The sequence below is a fragment of the Prionailurus bengalensis genome, chromosome C1 (genome assembly GCF_016509475.1).
Source record: "Prionailurus bengalensis isolate Pbe53 chromosome C1, Fcat_Pben_1.1_paternal_pri, whole genome shotgun sequence".
NCBI lineage: Eukaryota > Metazoa > Chordata > Mammalia > Carnivora > Felidae > Prionailurus > Prionailurus bengalensis.
In genome coordinates, this window is record NC_057345.1 from 52,228,587 (window position 1) to 52,247,083 (window position 18,497).

Below are 18,497 nucleotides of genomic sequence, written 5' to 3' on the forward strand. Positions count from 1 at the left end.
TGGCCTTCAGTGTCAAGTTCTAGACATGTCAAGTAGGGTGAAAATTAAAAATAGACAAAAGATCTCTAGGAGGCCAATGTGAGCCTTATTGTCAGACTATAATAAATTGAGGGCTAAATGGTAGTTACCAAGTGGACATAATGGATTTTAGGAAGTTTGTGAATGGAAGGAGGGAGCTAGAATGGGGTAAGGAGGTCAGAGGAAAAGCCCAGTTAAAAGTTGTTATGTAAAATATATAGTTTATGTTACCTTTGCTTTCAGCCCATAACTGGCACATGGGACGGTCATCTCCTTTTCTTCCTTCAGCACTATTTTATTCCTGATCATTATTTAGTTTGTAATCCTAATTTTCCTTTAGTCTTCTGATTTTGACAGATATATTATTTTCTTTGAACTTTTCTTGTTGAGGTAAAGTTGAAAAAACTAAGGGTATAGAGTAGAATAATTTAAGAAATCACACTATTTCAGTATTACTGGCATATATAATCAGATGCTTAATGGGAACTGAATAGAGGACATCAAGCATATATAATACTTTTCTATCTTTGTGACTTACATACATTATTTATTCTAACATTTCTCTCCTAAACTCTGACCTTACTCAGTTACTCCCCTTATCTGAAAAACAGGACTCTTGGGGCACCGGGGTGGCTTAGTCGGTTAAGCATCTGACTCTCTGTTTCAGCTCAGGTCATTATCTCATGGTTTTGTGAGTTCAAGCCCCACCTCAGGCTCTGTGCTGGCAATGAGGAGCCTGCTTGGGATTCTCTCTCTCTCTTTCTCTCTCTCTCTCTCTCTCTCTCTCTCTCTCTCTCTCTCCCTCCCTCCCTCCCTCCCTCCTTCCCTCCCTTCCTCCCTCCCTCCCTCAATCCCCCCCCCTCTCTCTCTGCCCCTCCTCTACTCATGCTGTCTCTGTCTCTCTCAAAAATAAATAAATAAAAAAAAACACCAGGACTCCTGCTTATTTTAAACTTTGCTTTAATTAATTAATTAAATTAAAAAAATTTTTTTTAATGTTTATTTATTTTTGAGACAGGGAGAGACAGAGCATGAATGGGGCAGGGTCAGAGAGAGAGGGAGACAGAATCTGAAACTGAAACAGGCTCCAGGCTCTGAGCTGTCAGCACAGAGCCTGATGCGGGGCTCGAACTCACGGACCGCGAGATCATAACCTGAGCTGAAGTCGGATGCTTAACCGACTGAGCCACCCAGGCGCCCCAATTAATTAAATTTTTAAGTAGGCTCCACTCTCAGAGTGGAGCCCAGTGTGGTGTTCGAACTCACAACCCTGAGATCAAGACCTGAGCTGAGATCAAGAGTTGGACACTTAACTGACTGAGCCACCCAGGTGCCCCTAAACTTCACTCTTAAATTGTCCCATAAGAAAGTCAGCATAATAAAATCACTTTTGGATTACTGTATAGGAAAAGTATTGTTATTGTACAGTAGTAGAATATTTGTAGGCTCTTTCTTAGGTGGTTGTATGTTTCTGTCATTTTTTAGATGAGAAGAATAAAATGCTAAGCATTAAGAAAAATTGTGATTTTGAGTTATTAACCCCATCATAAAGAATATAACATTTTTAGCACTCATGTGTGAAGAACTTTTATGTCATAGGAGGCTGGGAGAATTAAAGAATTAAGTATGACATCTGTGATTCTGCTAGGATTTTTTTTTTCTCAATTAGAATACTTTTTTTGTTATCATAATTTCTTTTTAACATGCTTATTCTCGTTTGCATTTCATTTATCTTCTTTTAAGATTGTAATTAGGAAGCACTCAAGTAAGGAAGCTCAGGTTAGCTTGCTTAGTATTAGTCCATTGTTTCTCCTTTGGAAATGCATATATTGTATAGCCAAACTACTTATGTGTATTGTAATTTAAATTTTTCTAGAATGTGTACTTACATATTTACATTATACTCCTTACTTGAGTGCTGCTTATGTAGTTAGTTTTTACAGACCTAGAGATAATGAGTAAAGATTTTTTTAAAAAGATTTTATTTTTATGTAATCTCTGTACCCAACGTGGGGCTTGAATTTACCTTGAAATCAAGAGTTGCATGCTCTACTGACTGAGCCAGCCAGGCACCCCAAAATATTGAATAAATCTTGTTACTTTTAAACAAGCTTTGGGGAGGAAACACATTCTTTTTATTTATTTATTTATTTATTTATTTATTTATTTATTTATTTATTATTTTTTTTTTAGTTTTTATTTATTTTTGGGACAGAGAGAGACAGAGCATGAACGGGGGAGGGGCAGAGAGAGAGGGAGACACAGAATCGGAAACAGGCTCCAGGCTCTGAGCCATCAGCCCAGAGCCTGACGCGGGGCTCGAACTCACGGACCGCGAGATCATGACCTGGCTGAAGTCGGACGCTTAACCGACTGCGCCACCCAGGCGCCCCTTTATTTATTTATTTTTGTTTAAAGTTTATGTTTTAGTACTCTGCACCCATTGTGGGACTAGAACTTATGATCCTGAGATCAAGTGTTGCATGCGTCACTGACTGAACCAGCCAGGAGCCTGGGGAGGAAACAAATTCTGATGTTAGTGTGTTTCTTATTTCTTGTAGAGATTCACAGTTCCTCTGTACTTGGTCCAAACTGTTACTGATGTTTTTTGAGCAAATAGCAACACTTGAACGAAGGAAAGTTATTTTATTCTAATACCCCTTTTCCCCTAAGTTGTATTGGTTATTTAGGAGGAATAGGCCATTGAGAATCTTTTTTTTTTCCCCCAACATATCAATCATTGTTAAAGTATGAGTGTGCTCTATTTAACTGGTTAGCTTCTCTCAACTTCCCCATTGCTCTATATAATGTTTCTTGTTACTCACCAAGAACGTATCAAAAGAGGATTTTGTTAGGGAAAATTTTAGCCAAATTCTTTTCTCTTAGAATGTTTAAAATTTAAATGTAAAGGCAGTTAGAATGTATTGTTATCAAAGAAACTACTTTTAAAATTATAACATAATTCTGAATAGTTCAATAATTTATAAAATGAACATTTAAGTGGTGTTTAAGCCCATTTCCCTGAGAACAAGACAAAACTGAAACTCTGTAGATACGTATTAGTGTGTTTTCTTTATGTAATTCTGATTCTCCTGTAAATGAATTTGTAGAATTAATCACTGTGGAAGGAATCCTTTTTGTCCTTCCCAGGTGAAGCTCCCATAGGTACAGTTGGGTTGTCCTTCTGGGTTGCTTTAAGGGCACTTTAGCAGTTTTAAAAACTTAAGTACTAATTTCATAGCCAGTGTCAGCTGGATTTATTGAAGTAGGTCAGACTCTGGATAGAAACTTGTTTCTCAACCCTAAAGAGAGTCATTATCCATTCTTCTATTTGTTAGAGAATGGTAATAAATTCTTCCACATTGACCACAAGTCTAGAGCAATTTCAGAAAATCTAGATAGTTGGATTTTTTCAGGTATAGAAAATTACCTAAGATCCTCTCTGACTTTTATTATCCCCATGGAGCTAAACAAAAAATAAAGGCAAATAAACAAAAAATAGAAATCAGTTCCAGCCCCCCCTCTCCCCCAAAAGAAGCCATAGACCATGGTTGTATTCTTTAAAATAGGAACAAACAGGGGCACTTGGGTGGCTCAGTCGGTTAAGCATCTGACCTCAGCTCAGGTCATGATCTCACGGTTTGTGGGTTCTAGCCCTGCATCGGGCTCTGTGCTGACGGCTTGGAGCCTGGAGCCTGCTTTGGATTCTGTGTCTTCCTTGATCTCTGTCCCTCCCCTCCTTATTCTCTTTCTCTCTCTCTCTCCTAAAAATGAATAAATATTAAAAAAGAAATGAAACACATGCATTTCTATCCTGTAAAATAGACATACAAAAATTGCAATTAATTCATTGGGGTATATTTTTCCTTTTTAAAAAAAAATTACAGGTCAATTTAATTAAGTTTTTTTTTTTAAGTTTATTTAGGTTGAAAGAGTGAGCGCAAGTGGGGGAGGGGCAGAGAGAGAATCCCAAGCAGGCTGCATTCCTTCAGCGTGGAGCCCAACCCAGGGCTTGAACTCATGAACCATGAGATGATGACCTGAACCAAAATCAAAAGTCTGACACTTAGTCACCCAGGTGTCCCGATTAAATACATTTTTAATGAAAGTATGCACTATATGCTTAGCAATATGTTTCCTTTGAACTCTGGAAAATCACATTCTCTTGTGTTCATAGAAACGAAAATTCTTACTTGGGTAGCAGTTAGGAAATTGTATAGTCATGTGACAAAATATGTGACACTGAAAATACATTATAAGAAGTCAATAATCAGTGAACAATGTGTGTGTGTGTGTGTGTGTGTGTGTGTGTGTGTGTGTTTATTTAGAGAGAGAGAGTGAGTACAGGAGGGGCAGAGAGAGGGAGAGAGACAATCCCAAGCAGGCTCTGTGCTGTCCTCCATGTGGGGCTTGAATTTACAAACCGTGAGATCATGACTTGAGTTGAAACCAAGAGTCAGACGCTTAATATGCTGAGCCACCCAGGCGCTTCAGTGAACAATGTGTTTTTAATTTATAAGGGAAGGTTTCGTGGAGGATTCGGAATTTGAGATGGTTCTTGGAAGTTGGATATGAGTTGTTGTAAGGGATATATAAATAGGGAGTAAGTAGCATGAACAGAGGCTTGGAATTTCAAAGTGTCAGACAATAACTTAAAAATGTTTTGGGCAAGAACCAATAGATGGGCACTGTGTTAAAATAGTTGGCATAATTACTTGGTTTGCCATCACAGGTGGCACAGTTGCACATCTGGTTTAGTGGAAAATTGGACTCAAAATTTCAAATGTCTTCAACTTGAAGTCCTTGCTATATCACACAGGTTGTCTCAACATCTATGCTTCAACATCATTTATTGAGAATCTAGTAGGTGCCATTACATCTGAGAATACAAAAATGAACAAGATATGGTACTTTTTTGAGAGAGACAGGAGTATGTGTGTGTGTGTGTGTACATATGTCTGTGTACTGTGGGTAATTCCTTGTGACAGTCACTCTTTATATATGCTTTGGAGATGTTAATCTGCTTTTCCCATGATTATCTCAACAGTGGGGTTATCTCCTTGGGTGGAGATGCTAGCCATTTAAGAATATTGGTATAGGATAGCCATTAAATGCACAAAACCCTATTTAACATAATTTCCAAAGCTGGAGAAAATATGCTTTGGATTTGAGTGAACTTTAGTACATCATTCTCCAGTGTGAAATTAATTATTCCTGGTGGATTAATGAGTATATTTGATTGTATGTGATTTTCAATTGCAGATTTAAAAACCTATGACTCTAGGTGTCTGGGTTTCTGACAATTTTTTAGTCACCTGCTAGTTAAATAGTGGATGTTCACAATTTTCGAATGGAATTACCTTTATGTCATTTAACATGACTTAAGGTTAATAACCCACTCACACACGTTGCCAACAATATAAAACTGGATTATGGAGCCAGTTTGCCTGGGTTGAAATCCAGACCCTGCTACTTAATGCCTGGGTGACCATTGCCTCTCTTTTCACCTGTAAAGTAGGGATACTAATAATACTTCATTGTTGTATCTGGCACATATTAAGTGCTATCAATTGTTAAAGATCTATTATTCCGTATTTGCTATTTTGAAATAAAAAAAGCCGAAACTGATAGTTTTTATGTCGCTTATTTGACAGCAAAGCCTGACCTAACTAATGTCTTTTTCTTTTTTTAAAATTTGTTTTAATGTTTATTCATTTCTGAGAGACAGAGAAAGAGTGTGAGCGGGGGAGGGGCAGAAAGAGGGAGACACAGAATCTGAAGTAGCTCCAGGCTCTGAGCTGTCAGCACAGACCCCGGATGAGGGACTGGAACTCATGAATGATGAGATCATGACCTGAGCCGCGCTTAACCCTCTGAGCCACCCAGGTGCCTCTACTAATGTCTTTATAACATATAGTATGTTTTGGTTCTGTACTGAACCTTGTTATTTGTATTTAGTTTGCAAAAGCCCTTTGTAAAGTATAGATACTCATTTTTATTGTTTTATGATACTTAGTGGACAGTCTTTCTCGTGAAGTAAAAATAAACTTGGATATTTTAAAATTAGTATTATTAACTAATTAATGTTAATAATATCTTGTATTTATTGAATGTTTACTGTGTGCCACATCCTTTACTGGGTATTTTATATCATTATCTTACATATTCTAGTAGTTCTCCAGGTAGTTCTTGTTTTTAATGGGTTGAGGTTTAGGGAGGTTAAGTAATTTGTCCAAGATCACTCAGTCACTCTGTGTGCTAACAGTGATAGGATTCAGACCTCATCTCTGCTGTTTTTGATAATGTCTGTGATTCTTTTCTTTAACCTACACTGCCTCTATAATTTAGAAAATTTTCAGTGCGACTGGGTGGCTCAGTCAGGTGTCCGACTCTTGATCGCAGCTCAGGTCATGATCTCACGGTTCGTGAGTCCAAGCCCCGCATCGGGCTCTGTGCTGACAGCATGGAGCCTGCTTAGGATACCCACTCTCTCTCTATTTCTCTGTTCCTCCTCGACTTATGCTCTCACTCTCTCTCTCAAAATAAATAAATAAGTTAAAAAAATTTTTTTAAAATTTTTCATGAGGAAATAAAATCATTGGTATATTAAAGTATATTGTTGTCTGGCTGTTTTTACCTTTCATATTAGGTGCTGGAAAACCCCCTATGTTTGGTGATTATGAAGCTCAGAGACACTGGCAAGAAATTACTTTTAATTTACCCATCAGACAATGGTATGGATAATTTTAACTTGATTTTATTGTTTATCATAGTTAATACAGATTATTTGAAGATACGTAGGAAAATGTATATAAAAGGAATATATATTCAAGGAAAATATGCTATTCCTCTTCAGCATACTCATTTTCCTGTATACTGATACCACATATTACCTTGTATATTATAGGCTCATATTTAAAGTTTCATACTCCTGAAAGTTACCCATGTACTCAGCAGCTAAAATATGATGAGAACTTTGAGGAAAGAACACTGTATGTTTTAGAAGCTTCTCTGGACATAAACTAAAGAACCATCCTGGGCTAACGATATTTTTTCTGGTGGTTTCACAATCTGTCTTTGTTAGGAATGAATGAGATATGAAAGAGCTACTGCTTAGCGGTGAGGAGTGTAGGTGCTCAAATTAGACTGCCTGAGTTCAGATCCTTGTTCTATTGTCTACTAGCTGTAGCTGTGTGACCTTTGGCAAAATTACTTAACATTTCTGCCACGGTTTTTTCACTTGTAGAGTGGAAATGATAGAATACATATTTCACTGGGTTATTGTGAGTATTGAATAAAACAATACATGTAAAACACTTAGACTAGTGTTTGCAACAAGATGAGCTCTCAGGAAACGTTAGCTGTGGTTATATCTTTACTGAAATTTGTGCCTTTGTCATCTTTATCAAATATATTCCAATAACAATTGATAACATTGCTTATTGATTTATTAGATGCCTAATAGATTATTTTATTAGACCGGCTGTACAAACTGTTTACATTGTTCTGTTGATTGCTTTGATCACTGCTTTTTTTTTTTTTTCTTTATATACTGATACATTTATTCGAGTCTTTAGAATCCAAATGAACCATTTCATGTGATTTTATGTGAGGAAAGTATATGATACCTTTTTTTCCAGAGCTAAAATACATTTATTATTATTTTTAAATTAAAGTGTAATTGACATACAAAACCTGTTCCAGGTGTACATCATAGTGATTTGATATTTTTATACGTTACTCAGTGATCCCCATTATAAGTCTAATCACTTTCACCATACAAATTTATTACAATATTATTGACTATGTTCCCTGTGCTGTACATTACATCCCCATGACTTATTTTATAACTAGTTTGTACCTTTTAATCCCCTTCACCTATTTTGTCCACCTTCCAACCCCTTCCCACTCTGATAACCAACAGTGTCCTGTCCATATGACTCTGTTTCTGTTTTATTTGCTCATTTGTTTTCTAGATTGCATACATAAGTGAAATCATACAGTATTTGTCTTTCTCTGACTTTTTTCACTTAACAGTACTTTCTAGGTCCATCCATGTTGTTGCAAATGGCAAGATTTTGTTCTTTTTTTGTGGCTGAGTAATATTCCACTGCATATATTCAGTTGATCCTTGAACAACACAGGTTTGAACAAACTACAGAGGTCTACTTATATGTGGATTAAAAAAAAATTTTTTTTAATGTTTATTTTTGAGAGAGAGAGCCAGAGAGAGAGAGCATGAGCAGGGAGGAACAGAGAGAGAGGGAGACACAGAATCTGAAGCAGGCTCTAGGCTCTGAGCTGTCAGCCCAGAGCCTGACGCAGGGCTCGAACTCACGGACCGTGAGATCGTGACATGAGCTGAAGTTGGATGCTTAACTGACTAAGCCACCCCAGGTGCCCCAGGGATTTTTAAAATAAGTATAGTACAGTGCTATAAATATATTTTCTCATCCTTATGATTTTAATAGCATTTCCTTCTTGCTAGCTTACTTATTGTAAGAATACAGTATGTAATATGTGTAATATACAAGATAAATGTTAATCAACTGTTATGTTATTGGTAAGGCTTTCAGTCAGCAGGCTATTGGTAGTTGAGTTTAGGAAATCAGAAGTTATACATGGATTTTCACTATGTTGGGGGTTTGGGGCAACTAACTTCTGCATTATTCAAGATTTATTTGTATATAACATTTTCTTTATCCATTGATCTAGCAATGGATACTTAGGTTATCTTGGCTATTGTAAATAATGCTATAATGAACATAGGGGTACATGTATCTTTTCAAATTGGTGTTTTCATTTTCTTTGGATAAATACCCAGAAGTGGAATTGCTAGGTCATATGCTAGTACTATTTCTGATTTTTGAGGAACGTTTGTACTGTTTTCCATAGTGGTTGGACCAAGTTACATTCCCAGCAGTTCACGAGTTCCCTTTTCTCTACATCCTCTCCAACACTTGTTTCTTGTCTTTGTGATCTTAGCCAACCAATCTGACTGGTGTGAGGAGACGATACCTTATTGTGGTTTGGATTTGTATTTTTCTGATTATTAGTGATGTTGATTATCTTTTCATGTGACTGTTGGCTGTCTTTATGTCTTTGGAAAAATGGCTATTCAAGAATGTGCTCTGCCCATTTTTTAATTGGGTTGTTTGTTTTTTTATTAAGTTTTGTAAGTTCTTTATGTATTTTGGACATTAACTACTTAGTGGATGTGTGATTTGCAAATACAGTAGGTTGCCTTTTTTTTTTTTTAATTTTATTTTTAAATAATCTTGCTATACCCAACATGGGGCCCAAACTCCCAACCCCAAGATAAAGAGTTGCACACCCTACCAATTGAGCCAGCCAGGTGCCTGTCTTTTTGTTTTGTTATTTTCCTTCACTGGAAAAGAACTGCTTTTTAGTTTGATGTAATCCCATTTTTTTTTTTTTTTAGCTTTTGTTGTCCTTGCCTTAAGATACTGTTCCAAAAATATAGTGCTCAGACTGATGTCAAAGAACTTATGCTTATGTTTTCTTCTAGTAGTTTTATAGTTTTAGTTCTTTTTTTAAAAATTTTTTTTTAACGTTTATTTATTTTTGAGACAGAGACAGAGCATGAACGGGGGAGGGTCAGAGAGAGAGACACACAGAATCCAAAACAGGCTCCAGGCCCTGAGCTGTCAGCACAGAGCCTGACGCGGGGCTCGAACTCACGGTCCGTGAGATCATGACCTGAGCTGAAGTCGGCTGCTTAACCGACTGAGCCACCCAGGCGCCACCAGTATAGTTTTAGTTCTTATATTCAAATCTTTAATCCATTCTAAAGTTATCTTTGTGTATGGTATAAGATAGTGGTCCAGTTTCATTCTTTTGCATGTAGCTGTCCAGTTTTCCCAACACCATTTATTGAAGAGACTGTTATTTCCCCATTGTATATTCTTGCCTCTTTTGTCATAGATTAATTGACCATATATTCATAGGTTTATTTTTGGGTTCTCTTCTGTTCCATTGATCTCTGTGTCTGTTTCATGCCAGTACCATACTTTTTTTTTTTTTTTATAAGAATAACATTTTACTGGAAATATATTTTTATTTAAATAGATTTTTATTTTACTTCATATACCCTTTGAATTTGCTTAGCAATTGAATTCAGCACTAATTCTTTTTTTTTTTTTAATGTTTATTTTTGAGAGAGAGAGAGAGACAGAGACAGAGACAGAGAGACAGAGTGCGAGCATGGGAGGGGCAGAAAGAGACAGACATAGAATCCGAGGCAGGATCCAGGCTCTGAGCTGTCAGCACAGAGCCTGATTCTTTTTTTTTTTTTTCTTAAAGTTTATTTATTTTGAGAGAGAAAGAGAGAACGACTGGAGGAGGGGCAGAGAGGGGGAGAGACAGAATCCCAAGCAGGCTCTGCAATATCAGTGGAGAGCCCATGTGGGGCTCTAACTCACGAACTGTGAGATCATGACCTGAGCTGAGATCAGGAGTTGGATGCTTGACCGGCTGAACCAGCCAGGGGCCCTCATACTGTTTTGATTACCGTAGCTTTGATAGTTTGAAATCAGGGAGTGTGATACTTCCAGCCTTGTTCTTTCTCAAGATTGTTTTGGCTATTTGGGGTCTTTGGTGGTTGCATAAATATTTTTGTATTCTTTGTTTTTGGTCACTGCTTATATATAATTCATTTAAGAGAGTTTCATACATGAACGTCATATTGAACTTCCTATTAGTAGGTTGGCTCTACCCTAGTCAAAGAGCATTTAAAATTGAGATGAGCTAAATATTTGACACTATGCATTGTACTATTTTGAGCATCTTCCATACCTTTATACAGTGATTTTTTAAAAAAGTTTATTTATTTTGAGAGAGAAAGAGTGAGAGAGAGAAAGCAGGGGAGGGGCAGAGAGAGAGAGAGAGAGAATCCCAAGCAGTCTCTGCACTGTCAGCGTGGAGCCCGATGTGGAGCTCCAACTACCGAACTAGTGGGACCATGACCTGAGCCAAAACCAAGAGCCAGCTGCTAAACCAACTGAGCCATCCAGGCGCCCCTCCTCATATAGTGACTTAACCAATGAGTATCACTCTTCCAATTATTAATACATTTTTAATGTGTTTTTCTCTTGCTTGATTGATAGAATAAGGTAATGTTTGTTGAGGGAAACCAGCCCATTGCTTTTGAGTTTTGTAATTCTTTTTTATTCCTTTGTAAAAATTACACAGATAAGACAATTGTATTTTTGGCTCTTCTCTTGTTCTTCTTAACAGATTTTGATATAAAAGTAATTGTGATATTTCGTATTGAAAGATTAAGGTGATAAATTGTAGCTTTTGGCTTTAATGGTAGGTGGCGAAAACATTGATTCCAGGAGTGAGAATATAATTTTTTTTTTGAGAATATAATCTTAATTCAGTATGGAGAGTGGATTATTCTGATCTCAGTTTTCAGTTTTCTGCACCAGTTGTCTCCTACTTTAACCCAGATAATCAGGAGTTGACTGTATGTATACATTTTCATTCTTTTTTCTTTGTTAAAAACCAGACAGTGTATACCTCAGATATAATTATATGATCCAGTTTTAACCATGATCTGTGAGCCTTAAATATTATGAAATGGCTAATCTCGGTAGTAAATTTTAATAGTTTTGAAATCTTTATTAAGGAGTGGGTACCATGAGAATCCTGAATCGTAGACTTAGAAACAGAGACATATGGTATAAAGAAACATGATTTATCATTAGTTGATTATGCAATACTTCATGATGTTCATAAGAAATTTAAGAAATATGATTTAGTATAATAAATGTCAGAAATTTTCTCTTTATGAGTGGATAGACTAGAACACCAAAAATGTACACCTGGAAATTCTAAGAGAAACTGATCTGTTTCAGATTCATGTTTAAATGGTGTGATTTCTTACTTTTTTTACTTCAGTTTTCCAATAGTGAAGTCTTTCTCTTTTTACCTAGAGAGTTAGCTATAGGTAACTATAGCTAACTTGTCAAAACTCTTTCAAGTGAAATAGTTAATTAAAATATATCAGGAGGGGTGCCTGAGTGGTTCAGTGAGTTGTGTCCAACTTTTGATCTTAGCTTAGGTCTTGATCTTAGGGTTGTGAGTTCAAGCTCTGCATTGGGCTCCACTGTGGGTGTGGAGCCTACTTAAAAAAAGAAAAAGATACCAGGATTGGCCATGTTAACTTTAGAAGTGTTAGTTTTAATAATTAAATAATTTTAAATTAAAAGAAAACTTTTTATTATTTATTCATTGTGTATTACTGTAATAAAATAGAACTAAATTTATAATAAACTTTATAATGCACATTCCTTATATGTGGGATCAAGAGCACTTTTGGCATCAAGTAATAGAAAACCTGAGTAATAGTAGCTTAAGCAGTAATCTTTTTATAATTTTTTTTCCGATATTTATTTTTGAGATAGAGTGAGAGACAGAGTACAAGTGGGGGAGGGACAGAGAGAGATGGAGACACAGAGTAAGAAGCAGGCTCCAGGCTCTGAGCTGTCAGAACAGAGCCTGACACAGTGCTCGAATTCACAAACCGTTAGATCCTGACCTGAGTTGAAGTCGGACACTTAACCGACTAAGCCACTCAGGTGCCTCAATAAAATAATTATATTATCTCAAGAAGTAGGTCATTGTAATGCTAGTAAAGTGGCTCAGCAATAGCAATCAGGGACTCAGGCTTTCCCCATTCTTCCTCTCTGCTCTTCTTTCTTCTTGGAATGTTAGCTTTTCATCCTGAGTCTGTCCACTCCATAGTCTGTAGATGACTGCTCAGGCTACAAGTGTTGTAACTTTATACAACCATGCTCAAGGCAGGAATAATAGGAATGCCTTCTTATTACCTCTCTTTTTGTCATGGAGCAAAATCTTTCCCAACTTTAAAGCAATCATTAATAAAAGATGCTTGACTCAGTGCAGGTATGGTTTATACCTGGGGCTAACGGAAGAGTCCACTTACCCTGAGCTTGTTTTCTAAACAAAATCACAGTTTTATAAATCAAGAGAATTGGTGGGCATGGCTGTTTATTTCAGCATTGTTTATAGTAATGAGAAATCTGACACACTCTAAATTTTCTCTTATAGGGGGATGATTAAATAAACTATATTTTCTCTGTTCACATGTTTTTTTCTGGATAGATTGTTAGAAGTGGAATCTCTGAAGTAGACAGTTTTAATGGATACCAACACAAGAATATCTTCTTTCTACACACGTTTATCAACAATAACCCCAGACTTTTAAAATTTCCATTTCCTTGAGTACTTGTGACATTGAACATTTTTAAATATATTTGCTGATCAATGTATTTCTTCTAAAAATTGCATATATATATCTTTTTTCCTTGTTTTTGGTGGATTGCAGGTCTTTTTTGTAATAATTTGTATGAATTTATTTATATTATTTTTAATTATTTATATTTTAAATTTATTTATTTATTTTGAGAGTGAGAGACCCTGTGAGCAGGGGAGGGGCAGAGACAGGGGAGAGAGAGAATCCTAAGCAGCCTCCATGCTGACAGTGCAGAGCCCAACATGGGGCTCGATCTTACCAATTGTGAGATCATGATCTGAGCCGACCAAGAGTTGAGCCACCCAGGCACCTCTGTTTATTTACTTTTAAATGTTTATTTATTTATTTTGACAGAGAGAGAGAGTGTGAGTGGGGGAGGGTACAGAGAAGGAGAGAGAGAGTCCCAAACAGGCTGCATGCTGTCAACACAGAGCCCAATGTTGGGCTCAATCTCACAAACCATGAGATCATGTCCTGAGCCAAAACCAAGAGTTGGATGCTTAACCAATTGAGCCACCCAGGTGCCCTTAATTTGTATGGTTTTAAAATAAAGTTACAGGGGCACCTGGGTGGCTTAGTTGGTTAAGCATCCAACTTCGGCTTAGGTCATGATTTCATGGTTCATGAGTTCGAGCTCCACATCAGGTTCTGTGCTGAGAGCTCAGAGCCTGGAGCCTGCTTCGGATTCTGTGTCTCCCTCTCTCTCTGCTCCTCCCCTGATTGCACTCTCTCTCTCTCTCTTTTTCTCAAGAATAAATAAATGTTAAAAATAAATTTAAAATAAAATAAAATAAAGTTTCAGTAGTCCCCTACTATCCATGGGGCATAAGTTCCAATACCCCCAGTGTATGCCTGAAACTATGGATAGCACCAAACCCTATAGGCTATGTTTTTTCCTATACATGCATACCAACAATAAAGTTTAATTCATAAATTAGTACAGTAAGAGATTAATAATAACTAATAATAAAATATAACAACTATAACCATGTACTGTAATAAAAGTTATGGGAATTTGTCTCTCTTAAAATATCTTATTGGACTGTACTCACCTTTCTTCTTGTGATGATGTAAGATAATAAAATGCCTACATCCTGAGATGAAGTGCAGTGAATGATATAGGCATTGTGATGTAGCATTAAGCTACTGTTGACCTTCTGAGGATACGTCAGGAGGACAGCCTGCTTCAGTTAACCACTGGTCGCTGCAATCGCAGAAAGTGAAACTGTGGGTAAGGGAGGACTACTGTATATTAATTTTCTATTCTATGTTAACAAATGACCACAAATGGTAATTACTTAAAGACACATTTTTTTTTTCAATTTTTTAAAATCTTTATTTCTTTTTGAGAGAGAGAGAGACAGAGTGAGAGCAGGGGAGGAACAGAGAGAGAGGGAGACTCAGAACCCGAAGCAGGCTCAAGGCTCTGAGCTGTCAGCACAGAGCCCGACGCAGGGCTCGAACCCACGAACCATGAGATCATGACCTGAGCTGAGGTCGGTCGCTTAACCGACTGAGCCACCCAGGTGCCCCTTAAAGACACATTTTTTATCACATAGCTTTTTTTTTTTAGGTCAGAAGTCTGGGCATGGCTTATCTTGATATTCTGCTCAGGGCCTCTAGGAGGCTGCATGCAATCCAGTTGTCATCTGGGGCTCTAGTCTTACCGGAGTTTGAACTGGGGGAGGAACCATTTCCAAGGTACCTCAGGTTGTTGGCAGAATTAATTTCCTTGCGTCTGCAAGACTGAGGACTTCAGTTTCTTGTTGGATGCTACCCTTAGCTCCTAGAGTCTACTTGCAGTTTCTTGCCATGTCGCTTCTCCAGTATGGTCACTTATTAAAACACGACAGCTTCCCTCTTCAAAGTCCGTGAAAGGGAGTCTTTCTGGCACACTTACTAGCAAGACAGAATCTTACATATATACAAAACATAAGCACAAGAGTGATATCTATGACCTTTGTCATATTCTCTTGGTTACAAATAAGTCACAGGTCTTGCACACTTAAGGGGATTGTATACATTCAGGGGCATGTACAATAGGAGATGGGATTTATGGGGATGACCTTAAAGTCTGTCTGCTATAACAGTATTCTACGTTTTAATCATTTTTCTTAATGTGTATGTGTGTATAAAATAAACATCTTCCTGTTTTTCTTGCCTTTCAACTTTTCTTAAGGTGTCTTGTCATATAAAAATTTTACATTTTGATGTGGAGAAATTCTTTGAACTATTGTTGAAACTCTTCTGTGAATTTGAAACTATTTCACTTCAAAATATGTTTTTTGGGGGGACCTGGGTGGCTTAGTGGTTAAATGTCCAACTTGTGATTTTGGCTCAGGTCATGATCTCACGGTTTGTGAGATTGAGGCCCACATCAATGCAGAGCCTGCTTGATATTCTCTCTCCCTCTCTCTCTCTCCCTCCCCAGTTTGAGTGCCCACATGCCCACTCTCTGTCAAAAATAAATAAACTTAAAAAATATATATGTATTTTTTTAAAAAGTAAAAATACCCATGAGTCTGGGTTGTGTATTAGAAAAAAACTGTATCATGGGGTGCCTGGGTGGCTCAGTCAGTTAAGTGTCGGACCTTGGCTCAGGTCATGATCTCATGGCTCCTGAGGTTGAGCCCCACGTTGGGCTCTGTGCTGACAGCTCAGAGCCTGAAGCCTGCTTCAGATCTGTCTTGGTCTCTCTCTGCCCCTCCCCTGCTCATGTTCTCTCTCTCTCTCTCTCTCTCTCTCTCTCTCTCTCTCTCTCTCCCCCCCCGTCCCTCTCCCTCTCTCTCTCTCAAAAGTAAAAAAAAAAAAAAAAAAAATTTAAAAAATCTAAAAAAAAAGAAAAATTGTATCTTGAAGTTAATGATAACACTCTTTTTTTTAAAAAAAATTTTTTTTTCAACGTTTTTTATTTATTTTTGGGACAGAGAGAGACAGAGCATGAATGGGGGAGGGGCCGAGAGAGAGAGAGAGACACAGAATCGGAAACAGGCTCCAGGCTCTGAGCCATCAGCCCAGAGCCCGACGCGGGGCTCCAACCCACGGACCGCGAGATCGTGACCTGGCTGAAGTCGGACGCTTAACCGACTGCACCACCCAGGCGCCCCAATGATAACACTCTTGAATGTAATTTCATAATTCGCATGGTAGCCAGATTTTTTCTGACAAAACATTTAACTGAGATTATTTGGGAATTCATTGGCAAAGTACATTTCAACATATAAATAGCATGTGCACAACTTTTCAGATATATCTAAAATATATAAGGCAGAGAATTAACTAGTTGCTTTGTTTCTACTAGTAGATTTTGAAGCTTTACTGGAAACATTTGAAAGCTACTTTTTCCGTAAATTCCGCTCTTATTTGTCCACTTCCATAAAAATAGGGAACAAGGTGGTTAGCCCTGTCATTCCTTCTTCTCAAGTCCAACCAGTGACTTTACTGTTAGTGTCTATCTTTGCATGCTTACACTTTACTGTCATTGCCTCTTTTACTTATCTCCAGAGGATCCCAAGGTTGGAGTAAACAAAAAATAGCTTTTGTTTCATAAGAAGCAGAAAACCAAATGAAATTGTATTGGTCAAAATGGTTTTCCATTGCTAGATACATCCCGTTAGTTTTGTGGCTAATACACAGTTAGAACTACTATTGTGTACTTGCTGTGTGTCAGGCAGTGATTTAACAGCTTTACGTATTTAACCCAATCATTCAACAACTCTGTGAGGGAAGTACAATAAAATTTTATGCCAATGTGCCTGGAAGTGAGGTGAATTTGGAAATAACACAATTAGTGCCTGTCTTCAGAGGGCACTAGAGAAGTGAGTCCTCTGGTCTCCACTATTGGCCTGGCTGAGTTTCTCAGATGTAAGCTGTCAAAAGGAGTTCTAGCTAACCTGGAAATTCTTGGGTTCACTGCCTCTTGGCTTCAAGTTTCAGCCAGATATAGGGCCTAGAATGGTTCACATGGATGTTGCTGCTGGAGCGGACAACTGCCACCAGCTGGTACATGCTGTAGTACCCTATGCCTAGATCTCTCGGCTGTCTAGTGTGCCTTGATCATTTTATTAGTTCCCATCTCTTCCATATCAACCAACATTTCATGTGACTAACACTAAGTAAAACAGACCTTCTGAAGATGAACAATAGACTATTTAATGGGATTGAATGTTAATTTAAAAGAAAATTGTAATCCCAAAGTAGGAGATTGTAACACTTAAGAAATTTGACCCATTTAAAGTATATAATTAAGAAGTCTGTTTATGTAAACTTAGTTTTCACTTCTTTAGCCATAGTAGTTCTATATAGTGCCTTTCCATTCTGGCATACTGCAGGAGCCTATTAATTTATGAGTGTTAGACCTAGTTTTCTTCCCCAGTGCACAGAATCTTGCATATAATAGGCTTTCATTATAAGTTGGTTGAATTGTTTTCAAAGTCTTACTAAAAGTATACCTGTTCCATAAGGTATTTCTCTTTCCATAAACCAAATCTTTGTGTATTCTTTGATACTGATTTTTGCCTTTCTTTGTTTTTTAATTTTATTTTTAAATTTTAAATATATATTTATTTTGGGAGAGCGCAAGCGGGGAAAGAGCAGAGAGAGGGGGACAGAGGATCTGAAGCGGGCTCTGTGCTGACAGGCTGACATCAGCAAGCCCTATGTGGAGCTCCAACTCAAAAACCATGAGATCATGACCTGAGCCAAAGTCGGATGCTCAACCGACTGAACCACCCAAGTGCCCTGAGTTTTTAAATTTTTAAAGTAATCTGTACACCCAACATAAAGCTCAAACTCAGAACCCCAAGATCAAGAGATACATGCTCCACCGAATGAGCCAGCCAGGTGCTCCTGACTTTTTTACTTCTTTTAAATTGTTATTTTGTATTGTTTCTTTACCTTGTTAGGTTATCAGAAGTAAATTGTCTTTTTTGCATGTTATTTTGTTGTATACATGTTAATCATTGACTTAGACGATTAATAGAGTGACAATAAGTTCTGGTTTGCCTGGGACAATCTTGGTTTGCATTTCTTGTTAGGGCTTAATTATTAATAATTTCCTCTTTTACTCTCAAGAGTAAGCCAAGAGTGTCTTGGTTTAGATAATAAATTACTTAACTGTACTCAAAAACTTTTAATTGTGATTTCACAAAATTTAACTGAAGGGGAAAAGACAAAGTTT

At 37.3% G+C, this 18,497-nt stretch overlaps 1 protein-coding gene across 3 annotated transcripts in view; it reads left to right on the forward strand.

The window, feature by feature from the left end:
- ALG6 (ALG6 alpha-1,3-glucosyltransferase) overlaps positions 1-18,497 on the forward strand; it is a 66,116-nt gene that overhangs the window by 13,466 nt on the left and 34,153 nt on the right. For all 3 annotated transcript variants that reach the window (XM_043575165.1, XM_043575164.1, XM_043575163.1), the window contains one exon: positions 6,668-6,752. In XM_043575165.1, the coding sequence (XP_043431100.1) occupies positions 6,668-6,752 (85 nt within the window). The remainder of the gene's footprint in view (positions 1-6,667; positions 6,753-18,497) is intronic.